Source organism: Aotus nancymaae, unplaced genomic scaffold (assembly GCF_030222135.1).
Source record: "Aotus nancymaae isolate 86718 unplaced genomic scaffold, 86718_ANA_hifiasm-v0.15.2.pri h1tg000014l, whole genome shotgun sequence".
Lineage (NCBI taxonomy): Eukaryota > Metazoa > Chordata > Mammalia > Primates > Aotidae > Aotus > Aotus nancymaae.
Window position 1 is genome coordinate 118,265,939 of NW_026988425.1, and position 17,013 is coordinate 118,282,951.

Sequence of the window (17,013 nt, forward strand, 5' to 3'; positions counted from 1 at the left end):
CAGTCACGGAGCTGGGATCTGGACCCTTTGAGGGTGTCGCTACCGCCAAAGCCCATGTTTTTGATGCTAGGCTACAGTGCCTCTTGGCCAGATTTCTCCTCAGCCTTCCTCTCTACAATCCCTTGGTCTTTTCTTGTGTGGCTTTGTACTGAATCCCTCCCCAGCGCATCCCTCCACTTGCAGTGAACACCAGGTAGGGTCCCACCAAGGCAGGGGCTAACGACGTACACTCCCTACATTTTCAATGGTGCTCTATTAGACCCAGCACTGTACAAGGTCCAGTGGTCCGACGGAGGGACAGGATCCTTGGCAGATATCCTTTCCAAGCCCCCCTTGTCCCCTTCTTCTCCCACTGCTAAAAGCAGAGGCTAACCTCACCCACCTCTCCTGCAGTATTTTCTTCCGGGAGTTCCTGCAACTGAAGATGTTGCAGTTTCAGGATGAACAGCCTGTTTGTTTAAAGGGCTTATTACTGGTGCTTAATGCTATTTTGACAGATGAAAGTGAGTCAATTATAGCTGGAAATAGCTCTGGCTGCATCAGTTTCTTCCAGGTGGCTGACCATTCCCCATTCAAAGGATTTTTTCTCTCCTTAACAAAGGGCAGTGTTTCTCCTCTTATCCCCAAGGACTCCAGAACCATCTCAAGAGTTTCCTCCTTCTAGGAAGAAATAATATTTAATATTTAACCGGTCCATGAGATGAGGGTTGCCACTGCAGACTTACTCTGACAGGCATGAAGTGAAAAGATGGCCTTGACAGGCCAACCTCCAGGATAAAAGATGTCGTCCCATTGAGTCCCATGTCCATATGGGTATCGTTCTGGCTCCATCAGACACACATGTGGCTGCCCCTTATGGAATATCTCTCTAGGGCTTTTTTGGGGGCAATGGGTTTTCCCTGTTGATGCCTATCTTAATGAGACTAGTGTTGGTCACAGGCTTGGGTGACCACAGTGACCCTCATGAGGACAAGAGTCCTTCGTGGGTGGCTTAGAGGGCTTCCCAGGGTCACAGCAAGTTATGCTAAGGCCCTAGTGAGGAGCATCCTGTTGCCCTCAGTCAGTGGGGAGTCTGTACACTGGGCTCTCTCGTGTCTCTGGTGATCTGCCATGTGGTTGGATGAGCAATTGGGTGTAGGGCCTGACCCCAAGCTGGGAGGTCAGGAGTGTGGTGGGGTATGTATTTCTAACAGGCATCTCACACTTCATATGTTCAACAAAGAACTCCCTTCCATAGCACCCCCAAACATGCATGGCTTCTCTAAGCTCTTCTATCACAGAACATGGCACCGCCATATAGAGCTTGTTTGCTTGGGCTTGTTTGCTCAAACTGTAATCCTAAGAGTCATCCTGGATTTTTCTCTCTCTCTCCCCCATTATGGTCCTTAAATAGAATCCACTAGCAAATCCTGCTACCTTTACCTCCAAATTTTATAGCAAATCTGACCAACTCTTAGATCTCCCATGCCATAATCCTAGTCTAAGCCAGCCTGATTTTCTACCAGAGCTATTGCAACAGCTTCCTAACAAATATTCCAGCTTTCATTCTTGCTGGAGGATCTTTTAAAGACACAACTCAGATCGTCTCCCTGAGCTCCTTCACTGCCCCTCAAACTTAGAAGCAAATCCAAACTCCTTACCATGGCCCACAAAGATACGGTCATTCTAGTCCCTGCCTCTCTCACCAGCATCATTTCCTTACCCCTTTCTCCCTGCTCACTCTGTTTCAACCACACTTGTCTCTTGGTTGAATCTTGAACACACCCTCCCACCTCAAGGCCTTGGCACTTAACGTTCCCTCCACCTGGAAGGTTTCTACCCCAGATCTGCACATGGGTGGTGCCTTTCTGTCCCTTGAGACTTAGCTCAAACCAACTTCTTTCCAGAGAAGATTTTCCTGATAGCACTGTTTAAAAGTATCTTATTTATTTGTTTACCTGTAATTTATCTTTCCCTGTAAGAAAACTTATTAATGAGATCTGGGACTTTATTCACTGCTGTATCTTAGTGTCTAGAACAGAGCCTGGTACATAGTAAGCACTCAGTAAATATATGTGGAATGAATGTGTGTAGGTTTTAAAACATGTCCACAAATTGGCACTTTCCCATTGAGAGTCAGGGTCTATGTCTACTCTCCTTGATTCTAGGCCAATTTAATGACTAGATGGCTAGTAGATGACAATAGAAGTGACACTGTGTGGTCTTAAAATGTGATGCAGCTTCTACCTTGGTCTCTGGGCCACTTGTGCTAGAGCCTGGGCCACCATGTACACAGTCTGACCACTCCAAGGCTACCATGCTATGAGGAAGCCCAATCTAGCCCATGTAGAGAGATCACTTGGAGAAACCCTAAGATAACATAAAGAGAAAGAGACACATGGTCAACCCCAGCTGCTTCAGCCCCCTGCTGTTTTACTTTTAGCCAATCCGACTGCACCTGACTGAAGAACCATCCAGGTTAGCCCTTCTCAAATTCTTAGCCAATAGAAACTGTAAAAAATATAAAATGATTTTTTTAAGCCACTAAGTTGTTAGATGATTTTTACTTCGACAGATAACTGGAAGAGAGTGAATGAATGATTAATATTAAACTGTTTTTCTTGTGGCCGCTATGATGGACCCTAGTAAATTCCTAGCCAGTTTACTGATCCAAGTGTCAGAGAGATCTTTGCCAGGTCACGTAAATGAGAGGGAAACAAGGAAGAGATTGGGAACTACTATTTTTTTGGCTGGGGCTGTTTAAGAATGCCATCTGGGTTGACATGGACTTCTTGATAGGAATAGTTCAGACCCTCCTCAATATTTTCTGTTTGTTTGCCTTAATTCTTGGAATCTCTTTTCTGGAATTAGAGATCGAGACCTAACCAGGAGAATCCTTACCTAATTGGTTACATCAAAACTCTTCTTAAAGAGAGTGGATTCCATTGCTTTAACTCTCCCTGTCTCTTTCACATTGCCTAGGTAAAGTTCCCCTCCATCTTAGAGAGAGGACCTCGTGGATAAAAACATATCCTATGAGGTGCTCCTTTGAAGCTCTCAGCCCTATCAACAAGATGTGCTCTGCAGAGTTAGAGAATATTGCACTGAGGCATAAAGACGGTGATGACCGATACAACAGTAAGTGTTTCTGCCGAAATTTTACTAGGCATTTCACATACATTATCTCATTTAGTCTTCACATCCTCCAGTCTTACCATTCCCACCCCTATTTCACTGAAGAGGCAACTCAAGTTTGGAGAGATTAAGGTGAATTACTTCAAATCAAGTGCATCGGATCCTGATTTTCTTGAAAATCACCCACCTGGGATGGCATGTGACTTGCCACCACCATCTCTCCTCCCACATTCATGGCATCTGTTCCCGCTGAGCCTCGAGACAGCCCAACAGCCAGGGTAATTCTCAACTCAGCTCTCAAGACAGGCACTACCAATTCGTCACAACTGGCATGCCAGATGAAACCCACTTGCCAAACCCCCTCATCTCTCGAGGAATGGAGGCTCAGAAAGGCCAGGTGACTTGCTGAGGCCATCCGGCAAGTGAGTGGTGGAACTGGGATGGAAATGCACCTGGGGAAGGGATACTGCCTGCTAAGCATCTCCCACACTGAGTGACGGTCCTACTGGCCTGTAGGGAGTCCGCTCACCCGCGAACGGCGTGCAGCAGGCGCAGCGAGGGGTATGCGGTGCGCACGTTGACGTGGTGCTTCAGGATGAGCTCGTTGACCCACTCGACGCGCTCCTTGCCACCCCGGGCCATGAAGGCAGGAATCCACAGGATGCTGCCATTGAGGCTGTGCAGCCGCTGCAGCAGCTTCTCCCGCCATGTGGCATTGACCAAGTCCTCAAAGGCGCGCTGGATGACGGAGGGGTTCATGGTTACCAGGTCCGTCTTGAGCCCCACATCCCGGGCGTACTCCTGTACTGGGGCCAGGTTGCACCTGCCGGAGAAAAAGAAAACATGATCCTTTTGGGAAAGCTGAGACCCCTTCTTCTGTTTAACTTGATCCCATCCTTTGCCTCTCCTTGCTGCCTTCTCATCCCCAAACAGACCTGGGGCATCTCTCCACACTCACAGGCCCCTCCTGTCATCCCTTCTCCTCCTTTTCCCACCACAAATGTTGACTGAGTTCATACCATGTACCTAGAACTTTGCTAGATCCTGCGGATGTAAATGCCTGCCTTTTACTCTGGAGTTCAGGATCTAGGAGAGGAAGAAAGAAGCAAGTAAGCCAGTCCTCAGCCCGCAGGATGACGATGCTGTTGCCAGGAGTGACCTGGCCCATGAGGTGACAGAGTGAGGGATCTGAAGGCAGACTCCCAGGCTCTAAACTTGCTTTGACACTTTCTACCTGTGTGATTTTTGGAAACGTGCTCAATTTCTCTGTGCTTCCTGAGACCTTCCATTACTTTTAACTATGATAGAGATCACAAAAGCATCCCTCCCAAGGATTAGAAGAACTGCTACATGCCCCGTACTTAGAACACTGCTGGTTATAATAAGAGCTTGGTAAATGCTAACTGCTGTCTTGTCACCAGTCTATGGGAAGGAGGAGTGTCAGGTGGACTTCCCCGAGGTGGCGACCACTAAGCAGAACTCTATTAGTGGACAAGGTACATGAAAAGAGTGCTTCTCCAGTTGGCCAAGTCAGAACAATCACCCCAGGCCCTTGTTAACAATACAGATTCCCCGGTTCCTCACCTGGAGATTCTGATTCGGCAGGTGGGCCTAAGCATTGATTCCTGTGTTTCACAAGCCCTCTTAGGTAGTGTTACAGCCAAGCAGTTTAGGAAATACCATGCTATAGCCCTGTAGGCACAAGAAGGGTTTCCAAGGGCAGAGAGGTGGGAGACAGCATGGCTGTTTAGGGAAAGGCACGTGATTTGGTCTGATTGGAGCACGTTGTGTGGAGGAGATGGGGTTAGGGAGGCAAGCAGAGTGGACTTGCCTGTCAAAGGACCTGTGTACCAGGGACTTGGTTCTGAGGGCAATAGGGAGCCACTGAGGGTTCTGGAGCAGGAGGGTGACAGGGACAGATTAGAATTTTTGGCCACAGAAAGCAATGAGCTGAAGTTGCAGTATGGATTGGAGGGGATGGGGTTGGATGCTGGAGGGCAGACTAAGAGGCCGCTGCAAACTCAGGCTGCCAAGTCAGGCTGCCCGGGCGGACAGCCTCAGCTATTTAACCTGATGACTTCCTTACGGGAGACCCAGCCTGGGTGTGCACACCTCGGTTTCCTGCCTGTGCCTGGGACTGGGATGACAGCAGGGGGCACTGCAGGGGAGGTCTGGCTGCTGTCTGGCACAGAGGATTTGATGGTGGAAAAGCCTTTTGACCAGTGAAAATAAGTCTGAGAAATCCAGTTAAGAGTGAAAATGAGGCTGGATGCATGCACATAAGGCATCACAGGTGATCATCAAACGAGGAAATCCAGAGGCAGCATTATCCCCGCTTTAAGCAAGGACTTTCCTTCTTCAACAACTGAGGAGAAAAAGTGGTTGATCAGAAAGAAAATAGTATTTTTGGAGCCCCTGGTGTGTGCCAGGCACTGGTTGGGCCTTTCACATAGGTCAGCTCGTTTTATTTTGACCTGGTTTTAATCACCCTCCTGTTACAAATGAGGAGATGGAGGCCCAGTGTGTGAGAATGAACTTGCCCAAAGTCCCAGAGCTAGAAAGGGAACCACCGGAGTGAAGCTCAGGTATATTTCACTTAAAGAGCCTGTTTGTGATTTCAGACTGAACCCCCTAAAATATCCCCTCTTCTCATCCCTGCCCCTAGGCCTTGCCATCTTTGACTGCGGCTAAACATTGCAAGGGGCTAGGATTGCCCTGGGTCAATTCCCCTTCAGGAGCCCTTGCCACAGCCTCAGAGACTGAGGTGTCATGGCAGCACATCAGCCAGTGTGGGGCTGCCCAGCTCTCAGTTACTCCATATCCTTGAAACATGGCTGAGCCAGGCTTCCATGGCTTTCCTGAGGATCTGGGGCCAATTCTCAGCCAAGCTCCAGGTCCTGAGAGCAGGGCCAAGTGGTTTCCATGCAGTTCAGATGGACTGGAAGCAACCATGGGGCAGGAGGGGCCGTGACAGAGGCACGGAGAATGAAGTATCTGTGGCACCTGACCCTGGCGGCTTACAAGATGGCCCAGGAGGGTGCAGGAGGAAACATTCCCGACTGCAGTGTGGGCTCGGCTGGGATGCCACCTCCTGGAAGATGCTGTGGCCAATGGGAAGAGGGGCTGTGTGCATGTCGCAGGCAGGTGCCAGCCCTCATTCAGTGTAGGACTTGGCTCACAGCAGGGGCTTCGTACCTTACATGCAGGAGGCACAAGGAGAGGGAGGCAGGGAGGGGATGTGAAGTCCAAGTTTTTCCAATGACTGCGTCTCAGTGAGGATGCTGGGTCAGGGGAGCGCTGCCCTAAGTGGGCTGTCTAGACGTCTTCCTTCCCCACCAGATGTGAATTGCTTCACTGAGGTGAGGAGGAGGCATTCAATCTGATCTAGGAAGGGGTTCAATCTGATCTAGGCTCTCTTTTGTCCAACTGTGGGCCAAGCCTCCCAAAGTGACTTCTGGGTGGGCTGTAGGTGGGCTGCATTGCTTGGAAGGGCTTGGCTCTGGGCGGGAAAGGAGTCATTCTCTTCCAGAAACCACCACACCTACAGGTACACATTGAGGGCTCTGCAGGATGAGAGGCAGCTTGGGCAGGCACTGGAGGCCAACTGCCCGGTCCAGAGCCTGGCTTCAGCCCTCACTAGCTGTGTGGGGTTTGCCTCTCTGTGCCTCAATTTCCTCACTGCAAAGCCAGGATAAAAACAGAGCACTCCTTACAGAATAGTTGTGAGAATTGTTAAGTTAATAAACATGAAGTACATAGAATAGCACCTGGTACATTCTAAGTGGCCAGTAAATGGTAAGGGATAACAATGATGGTGATGTGATTTATCCATGGAATGGTGTTTGTTCATCAGAGTCTCCCTATGGAAGAAATTGTGTGTGTGTGTGTGTGTGTGTACACACAATGAAACCCTGATCCCCAAACATCTGAGAACTTATGCGCTACACACACGATCCCAGACAGACACAGTGTCCTCAGCCTGGCGCTGCAGGACCATGGGGCTCTCCTGGGACCAGCCCTCCATCCATTCCCAGCAGCACTCTGTGCAGCTGATGCTTGCTGGAGCAGTGCCCTCCCTGATCCATGCATCTGCCTTCCTCCTTCCATGTCTCTCTTCCTGCTGTGTCCTCCTCCTCACCACTTTCACTGGTCAAAGGCACGCTGCACTCCAATGCTGCTTCTGCCGGAGCCTGCCCTGAACACCCTAGGAGGCACCGGATTTTGCAAGATCATTGCATTTTGCATGCCATGTGTCCCACCAGGACTTACAAGTGTGTATTCCCCACACAGAGTGTTCTGAGATGGGGTGAGGTCTTGCATGTCTGTGTTTCTCCCACGGAGGAGGAAGGGTGGATGGATTGAAGACTTGGACTGGCAGAGACAGAAACCTCTAGCAGGAACTTTACAGCATCTGTCAGTCTAGCAAAGGCACATGGAGGCCCTCCTCTGGCCGGGCACAGCCTTGGACTGGAGGCCCAGAGATGGGCACAGGCGCTCTGCTCTGGAGGAGCTCACCACCTGGGGGTGAGGTGGGTGGAGTAGAGACACAGAGTCCATGGGGAATTAATGCTTAGTGCCCCTGTCGTGTGGGAGACTCCGTCCCAGCACGTTCACGTGTGCCGTCTCATTAATGCTTGCAGCATCATGCGCTCTTCACTTCGTGTGGAGCTTTGACCTGCAGGATATTTCTAAGTGCAGGGCGTGAAATAAACTCCTCGATGGGAAACCCAGAGGAATGGTCCCAGCGGGGTGGAGGAGCTAGTGCCGCTTCTGGGTACCGTATCCCTGATGTAAAACGTAGATCTGTACATAGCAGGGCTGCATCATCTTGTCCTAAAACACCCCGAAGAGACACGTGGGTGTTTCAGAGCCATGGACGAAGGCCTCAGGGACAAAGAACAACTGCACCGTGTGGAGTAGCTTGCTCCTTGGCGTTTTTGATCCATATTTTCCCAGTATGCATGGATGGGTGTGGACCTGACTCCTAGGGGTGAGGCAGAGCATGCCCCGGCTTCTCCTCTCCACCTGCAGTCACACACCAGCAGTGCATCCCCTGGGGTGCTTGTTAGAAATGCTGAGTGGCCGGCCCCACCCTAGACCCCAGAATTCTGCATGTCGATAAGCCCAGGTGACTCCTGTGCACGGTAAAGTTTGGGAAGCACTGGGCCAGAGTACAGACGGTATTCATCGTGAAAGAGCCTCAAGGCCAGCCAGTCCACCCAGCCCATTTTACAGATGATAAAACTGAGGCCCAGAAAGGCAGAATGGGACGCTCCACGTCATGTGGCAAATGGGTAGCAGAGCCAAGGCACAGCTTTGCAGTCCACACTGCTGACTGTGTGAAAGGGTCCCAAAAGGAAACTGTGGCCCAAATCTGCCTCTAAAAATTCCTGGGTCAGGGTCAGGACTTCATGGGGTGTGTAAAGCTCACTGTGAGAACTCATGGCTTGTGACAAAGGAAGAGGCATGGCTTACCTGTGTGGCATTAGCTCAGAAAGCACCCCCTGTATACTGCTGGGCACCCCTGGAGAGAATCCAACCCCCTGGGAGGAAGCCTTGGCCCCCACACGCTCACCTTTAATGCCCACCCATCACTCCTCTGGCTTCCAATCAGACAGACCTGCCACATTTCCTTCTTCCTTTCCCCTCCCCTGACTCTCCCTCCAACTGTCTTTAGACTGAAGGACTTTGAAAAACAGGGACTGAGTCCTTGGATGTGCCAGGCCCACCTGGGCCTGGCAGAGGATGAGAAAATTCTGGCCGGCAGGCTGCGGTACCGTTTCAATCCCAGTGGACGCAAGAGTAAAGACACGGTTTCTTCCCATGTCCAGAGGTTCAGGGAACTCTGCATAAGGCAGCTTCCCAAAACCCCAGAACAAGGCTGTCTTTGCCTCGAGTTGGTCCCCACAGAAACATGAGAACGTACGCAGTTCTGCCAGGGCCGGGAAGCCACCTGCAGTGAAATGCGACGCTCTGCATGCCCTAATTCTGACCGAGAGACAGCAAGGCCTTGTTTCCATGACTGTGGTGGTTGGGGGTCAGGTGTCAGGCCTATGGGCAACCTTGTGTGCAAATGTCCCAGGCAACTGGAAAATGAGAGCTGATATCTTAGAGAAAATTGCAGTCAGTTACAAAATCCAAGTTTCTCTGTTACTCCCGCACTTCCCAGATTTTGAAAGCAGGGTAATAAAGTCATTAGTAGCGCTTCCCCTTCCAGGACACTTACAAGAGTCTTGCAAACATGAACCAACAACTGACCAGCCCAGGAGATTTTCTTACCAACCTTTTGTACCAGGCTCTACCTCAGGGGATCAGCAAACTTTTTCGGTAAAGGGCCAGATAATGACATTTTTGGCTTTGCAGGCGATATGATCTCTCTGTTGTGACTTTGCAATTCCACCCAACAACAGCACTGTGCCCAATGACTCCACTCTCCTTGTAGTGAGACAACAGTCAGAATGATATGAAAATGAGTGGCGTGGCTGTGTTTCAACCACACTCTATCTACAAAAGCAGGCTGCGGGCCGGCATCTGCCCACCTCTGCTGTGGATCAGTGATTCTTAACCTTGGCTGTACATCAGAATGACCTGGGCTCCCTGGGTGCCCACACCCCTGCCACACCTCTCTTACCCTCCCCTCCCCTCCATTGATTTAACTGGTTGGAGGTACATTCTGGACATTGGGGGCGAAGCTCCCCAAGTGATTCTGATGAGCAGTTATGGTCGAGAGTGGGGGCTAACTCTGTCTTGTTTCAATCTCTTGGGGCAGCTGGCAGTGCTCCCCTGAAGCGCAGCCTGCCTGCCGCTCTGGTCCCAGAGTGCCTGCTGGGCATGTTACCTGATGACGAAGCTGTGGGCATCAATCTCCTGCCCACAGCCGCTGTTCAGCAAGACCCCCGAGTTGCCTACGATGGCACAAGTCCCAAAGTGCTTGTTCTTCAGCGGCGAAGTCCTGGGGAGGAGCTCGTAGAGGTTCTGGGACACATTCATGGTGCTGTCTCGATCAAAGATGTAATGAATAATGTCTCCGGGCTTCAGGGTTCCCTTTAGGACAGAAATGTCCTTTTCAGCATCCAAGAACTTTAAAATTTGCTTCCTGTGGAAACCAAACATGCGTAAGGAAAGCCTCTGTGGTGCCAGCTGCCCTTTGCCAGCCCAGCTTTTCCTGCCCAGTGTCACCCTGCAGGGTGGCTGGAACCCAGCAAACACAAAGCATGCTGAGAGTTCAGGTGCCCTCGAGAATGGGTTCTAGGCAGGGTGGCCAGAAATGGCCCAGAGGCAACTATGGTGGTGGCCAACATGGAGTTGCCAGGGTTATGCCCTCTTCATTTGCGAGGCGAAAACGGCGTGGCAAATCACTCCATTAAAGCTGGAGGTGAGCTCCTCACAGCAGGCCTCAGAAGGAGGGGTGGCCCACCATCCCAGTTTCCCCAAGACTTCCCAGCCTGGGCACTGAAAGCCCCGCATCCCTGAAAACCCCTCAGTCTTGGGCACACCCAGATATTTGGTGACCCTACATTACACTCGCTCCCTTAGGGGGATTTAGGGCCATTCTCTGACAGGGATGAAAATGAATGGTTAGGTACAAAATCCAAGTTTCTCTGTTACTCCTGCACTTCCTAGATGTTGAGAACAGGTTAACAAAGTTGTCCAGGAGTAGGAAGTCAGATACAGGAGCCTCTTACTCCTTATTAGCCCCTTTTCTTCCATGGAAGGTTTCTCTGGGCAAAGGGGCTTTCTGGAGGGATGGATACTGCGATGTGTGTGAACATGTCTGCCTTTGAGGAAGCTGGAGCACCTCCCCTTGCTGCCCCCGCTAGTTGCTATCTAGTGTTTATGGCGGGGAGATTGTGAATATGGACACCTTGCTGGTCCACAGAGAAGGGCTCCTCTGTGTTGTTTCAGAGCAAAGGACAGCTCTCTAGGCTCTAGGGTAGCTTTGAGTTAGAGAAAGTTCTCGAATTGAATCATCTAGCAAAGCACAAAGAAAGGATGGAGTGAGGTCAGGAAAGGGATGGGTGTCCTCTTGGACTTACCAAAAAAGCTTTACTGAAACACACAGCCTTCCTCCACGGAGCCTGCGAATCCTAGCCTGGTATTACTTAAAGAACTGTTTACATATAGACCAGGATTTTTAGAAATGATTCGTTATTCATAAAGAGAAAGAAACTGGGGACCTAGATAAGCTGAAGTTAATTTCCTATTCTGCTGCAAATTCCTATCTGGAACAGATACAAAGATGCTGTTCTTTGTTTTCAGAGTCCTGGAGGTGCAGAAGTTTCATGCACTTTGCAAACGTGAGACGCTGTAGGATAGCTGTCCCATCTCAGACAGTAGCACTGAGGCCTGAAAGCCTGCTGGATTTGAGATGTTCACCGCCTGTGGTACATTTCAGCAGGCTGCACATTTAGTCACTTGGGGAACCTTTAAGTATTTCAAAGCTCCAGGCTGACACGTGAGAAATCTTGATTCTGCAAGTGGCCTAGGTCTCAGCATTGCTCTTAAAAGCTCCCCAGGTGACTTTAATGTGCGTCCAGGTTTAAGGGCCTTGGGTGCAGCTAGAACACTTGGTAAGCTTGAGGCTTCTCCTCCGCTGTCTCTCCTTATTAATGACCTGGATCTCTTGCTATCATGTTGGGGAAACCACCCTTGTAGACTAATTCACATCATTGATGGAAAACAGAGGCATTGCTTTTATTTACTGTGCTTTACCAAGGATTATATGACTTGACAAACTAATGTAGCTGGGAAATTGCTGAAACCCTTGCAGTTACTTACTCCGAAGTATTTAAAAACAAAGAGAGCCCCTAGAAAGCCCATAAACAAACACCTCTGTGAGTGAATTAATTTCTAACTAATTATGAGAAATTACCATCAATTATTAAACATCATTCCAAATCACTTGCAGAATCTTTTATTATGGATAATCTTGATGATTAATTGAAGTTGGAGGAAATTCTTTTTCCCTCTGGGTAAAGGTATGTTGTTCCTGCTGAGGGGCTGTGTGTGTAGGGTTTTTATGAAGGATGCAGTCTGGTCTTCATAGGGCAGGGTGGGCGGGGGCTACTTCTCTACCCAGTGGTGGGAGAAAGGGACATAGGGGACCATGGGTAGCTTGCACTGGCAGGAGGATTTCATTCACAGGTGGTGTAGTGGGGAGAATGGTGACCCCCTAAAATACATGTCCACCTCCTAACCCCTGGAACCTGAGAATGTGACCACATTTCAAAAGAGTATCTTTGCAGATGTAATTAATGTAGGAATCTGGAGATGAGATCATCCTGGATTACCCGGGTGGGCCCTAAATTCAATGACAAGTGTCCCTCATAGAAGACAGAAGAGGGCTGGGCACGGTGGCTCATGCCTGTAATCCCAGCACTTAGGGAGGCCGAGGTGGGCAGATCACGAGGTCCAGAAATCAAGACCATCCTGACCAATATGGTGAAACCCTATCTCTACTAAAAATACAAAAATTAGCTGGGTGTAGTGGCACGTGCCTGTAGTCCCAGCTACTTGGGAGGCTGAGGCAGGAGAATTGCTTGAACCTGGGAAGCGGAGGTTGCAGTAAGCCGAGATCGCACCACTGTACTCCAGCCTGGTGACAGAGCCAGACTGTCTCCTCAAAAAAAAAAAAAAAAGAAGTAGAGGCACAGAGGAGAGGGTGAGGAGAGGGCCACAGAAGATGGAGGTAGGGGCTAGAGTTCTGTGGCCACCGGAGGCTGGAAGGGGCAAGAGGATGGGTTCTCCCTTGGAGCCTGCAAGGGGTGCTCAGAACTCTGGCATCCGGAGCTGTGCAGGAATCAATTTCTGTTGTTTTAGGCCACTGAGTTGGCGGTAATTTGTTACAGCAGCCCCAGGGAACTAATGCAGGTGGCATTGCCACCTCCACGGTGCCCCTGATCAAAGGGGGCAGTTGTTAGGGCTTTGTGAGGGGGATGGAGGGCCACCAGGAGGCCTCTGAAGAGGCATCAAGTAAGAAGTGCAGGGTGGCAGGGAGTTAGCTACTTGAGATGGCTTCTCAGCTGCCAGGTCACCAGAGCGCATGCTTCTCCATTTCCCAGCCCTGCACATGTACCCAAACTAAGCTTCAAGAACTAGGGTGCAGGGCCATTTCTATCTGGACAGTGAGCCTACTGAAGGGGGAGCCCCTGTTCTGTGTGGTGACATTGTTGGTGGCTGCTCTCCTCTCTCCTCATGGCCTGCGATGGTCATCAACGCCTTCCCTATCTGGTCCTGGCTACTGTCCTAGCCTCACCCCCTCATTCCCTGCCTCCTGCTTCCTGCTCCTGCAGCACCACGCACAGGTACCAGATCATAGACTCTGTGGATGTGGAAAGCAGCTTGGTGAACTCCTAATTATCCTTCAAAACCCATTGCTCCTGGCCAGCCTCTCCTGGCCGGTCCTCTTAGTCCCCTTACAAAATGAATGGCTCTTTCCTCAGTATGCCTCTTTATTTCCCACTGATCACTTACAGATGAAATCTGTATAAGATGCAGCACCACCTAATGAGGACGTCAGACCGTGCTATCTTGTCTTTGCTTACAGTCTTGTCCCCACCTAGCATGTCTGATTCATGCCAGCAGCCCCAGGCCCCAGCACGACATCTGGAATGGAATAGTTGGATTATACTTAAAAACATTTGCTGGGTCAATCATGGTGACATCTAGGCTAAGTGTACAAAATGCTGAAGTTGTGAGTCCTCCTCTGCGGTTCCCCATTGCCGCTACCGGATCATGCCTGCAGTGCTCTGCAAACATCGCTCTGCACAGATCAGGATGAGCTGCTCTCCAGCTGAACAGAACTCTGCTTTCGGGTCAGGTGTCATGTCCGTTCCTGCGTTCTTCGAATGCCCCTGTGGCTCTAGTGTTTCATTTTCATGTTGTGGGAGAGGGGCACCCCATGCAAGCTGTAAGAGCTGAGGGAGGGAGTCGCTCTCCAAGGACAAACTGGGGGACAGTCACTGAAAGGGAATGTGAATGCATGCCAGGCAGGTCCCAACAAGTAAGGACTCGTTATGCCTCGGAAGAAACAGCCACCCATGGCCTCCACTGCCCAGGCGCCCTTTGCTGCTGACCTGAGGCTCAAGGTTTGCTGCTTCTGAGCCCAGGACCTCAGCGGGTGCTCCTGCCACCTCCTGGCCCCAGTCGCCGCATACACAGGCTGGGCCGCCAGGCTTGTCTCGGGTTTTTATTTCCAATTGATCACTTACAGATGAAACCTGCCTCAGTGGGAGGTAAACATTTTATTTCTATCCTGACTGCTTTAGATGATGAAGAGCGGCAATTTGCCAGTGTGTGCTGAAGAAGACCAAGTCTTCTTGACTTGTCCTGTAGGTAATTACCAGTACCTGATCCTCAGAGAGAGCGTCTGGTTATGTCTCCATTTGGACGAGGCTGGCTGGATGTTGTGCTTGACGCTTTCATTACTTCTGTCAACAACAGCTGGTGATGAGGAGCCATTTATTACAACTTCAGCTCTGGAAGGAAAAAAAAGGAGGGTAGACATGATGTGTTAGCAAGCCGATGACAAGTCTAATAGTTTTGTTTTTGCACGGGCTTGAATGTAAACTTTTCTAGAAGAGCAAAATTGCAGTTATTATCTGAGAAGAGAAGGAAGTCTATTTATCTTCCAGTAATGCACAAACTCTGTCCCTCAGGTATAACCTACATACATTCTTGGAGACAGGAAGGAGGGTGATAAACCTATTTTTCTTCTCCCGCCCCCAGTGTTTTTTCCCTCCCAGTGAAACCTGGCAGTCACTGTCAGAAGAGTAATATTTCTTATTCAAGCTATTGATAATAAACTCCACAAGGAGCAGGTATATGAGCAACAAAGCATCAAATGATGGGCTTACAAACTTAAAGAGAAAACAAGAACTCAAGCCAGGATGATGTAATTGTAGCCTGTGGCTTCACCCTCCTCCCTGGCAGACCCATCACTCTCTTGTGGGTAACTCTGAGGTGCTACTTAAAACCTGGTGCTTGTTACACGGTTATCTGTGCTGTGTCTGTCCCTCATATGAGGCTGTAAGCAAGGGATCGCCCACATTCATTTTATATTCCCTAATGATCTGACATAGCAGGTGCTCAATAAATAAGTATTGTTGAATTTAGGTTGAAATTGATCCTGGGAAAGCCTAGGGTGAATGAAAGAACTGGCTGGCTTTGTACTCCCTGGGCGGATCATGATTCTGGGTAAACACCCCTTTTCCAGCTGACTCAGGAATACCAGGTATTGTAAGACTGGCTTGAATTCAGTGGCTTGAAATCTATGCTAGTAGGTTTCTATAAACTAGGTTACAATTCTATCTTTAAAGGCAGTGTAAGAGTCAGCCGGCTTACTGCCGGATGCACACAGATGTATGTGGGTCACAGCCAAAGTTCTGTTTGTCTGGGCTGACAGCAGATTCTCCCAGTTAGAATAAGTGGATTTGTGACGCCAAATTCGGAAGCTTGAAGGAGTTCAAACCAAACATCTATGTCCTCCGCATTTATCTTGAAACAGCCAAGTTAAAAAGGATGAAATCCTGTTAGTGAGTTCTAAACCCGATGCTCTACTTTGACTTTTTTTTTTTTTTTTAAATTTGGAGACAGAGTCTCGCTCTGTCACCCAGGCTGGAGTGCAGTGAATACAGTGGCACAGTTTTGGTTCATTGCAACCTCCACCACCCAGGTTCAAGTAATTCTCCTGGCTCGGCATCCTGAGTAGCTGGGATTACAGGTGAATGCCACTACACCTGGCTAATTTTTGTATTTTAGTAGAGACAGGGTTTTGCCCTGTTGGTCAGGCTGGTCTTGAACTCCTGACTTAGGTGATTTGCCTGCCTCATCCTCCCAAAGTGCTGGTATTACAGGCATGCGCCACTGCGCCCAGCCCTACTGTGACTTTTGCAGGTAAAGAAGGAATTCGTTTGGGGGTGCATGTTGTCTCACACATTCCCTTCACCCACCCACCTCCATTCCTCAATATTTCTGACTCCTTCGGGCTGATATCACTTGTCTTGAATTCAGATATCTGTAAATTTGCAGAGGATAGAGAATGAAAGAGTTTTGAGTACAGCAGAGGAACTCTTCCTAGCATGCAGGCTTAATGGAGCTTCTGAGAGGATACACAAGACCTAACCCTTTGGAATTTTTACTGTTTTCATGCAAGGAGCAGAGGGTACAGTGGAAAGATTGCATAAGCTGTGTGACTGTGGGCTGATCACTTTACCTCTCTGAGCCACAGATTGCCCATTTATAGAAACAGAGTATAGAAGAGACAGATAACCATTTCCTGAGGTTCTGGAATTCTCAAGGGAGCACCGATGTTCTCAAGGGAGCATGCCCCAATGGCCTCCACCTCATGAGTGATACCCGCAAGAGCTGGTATCACTGCATCCTTTTGGTATCACCAACTTCTATGCAGAGCATAGGCAGGGGCACTGACCTCAGGGACACGGAATTCGGAATTAGCAGCTTCACTGGAGCTTCACTGAAGCCTACCTCAATACGTACACACAACGGAAATGCTTTAATGTTGGTGATGAGGAGTTGTTACCCTAAGAGGCTAGCTGATGTGCTCAAAAGGAATCAGTGACTGTGCCCTGGCATCTCATGGCTTATGGTGAGTTCAGTCTAGGGTGATGCTTCCCAGAGACTGGGGCACACTGGCTGGCACCAGGCTCTCAGGAAAGGATCTGCAGAGGAATTCTATCATAGATGCTTGGAGAGGGGAGCTGCTCGGACACCTCCAGGAAAGGTTTCCAGACTTCTCTTGGACACAAGGTGGTAAAGGTCGGAAAGGGAGAGAGATAAATGCTGGTGTGGATGATGGTGAAATTCCGTCTCTGTCTCCACTTTCTAGGCTGAATTTGGATGGCATCCTGCATAGCCCATCATGGTCTTAAGGGACTTTAA

The 17,013-nt window shown here is 49.6% G+C and overlaps 1 protein-coding gene across 1 annotated transcript in view; it reads right to left on the reverse strand.

Moving 5' to 3' along the window:
- ST8SIA2 (ST8 alpha-N-acetyl-neuraminide alpha-2,8-sialyltransferase 2) overlaps positions 1-17,013 on the reverse strand; it is an 87,199-nt gene that overhangs the window by 19,708 nt on the left and 50,478 nt on the right. The window contains exons 3-5 of the mRNA XM_012438737.2: positions 14,463-14,591; positions 9,953-10,210; positions 3,644-3,937 (exon numbers count right to left, since the gene is read on the reverse strand). Coding sequence (XP_012294160.1) covers positions 3,644-3,937; positions 9,953-10,210; positions 14,463-14,591 — 681 coding nt within the window. The remainder of the gene's footprint in view (positions 1-3,643; positions 3,938-9,952; positions 10,211-14,462; positions 14,592-17,013) is intronic.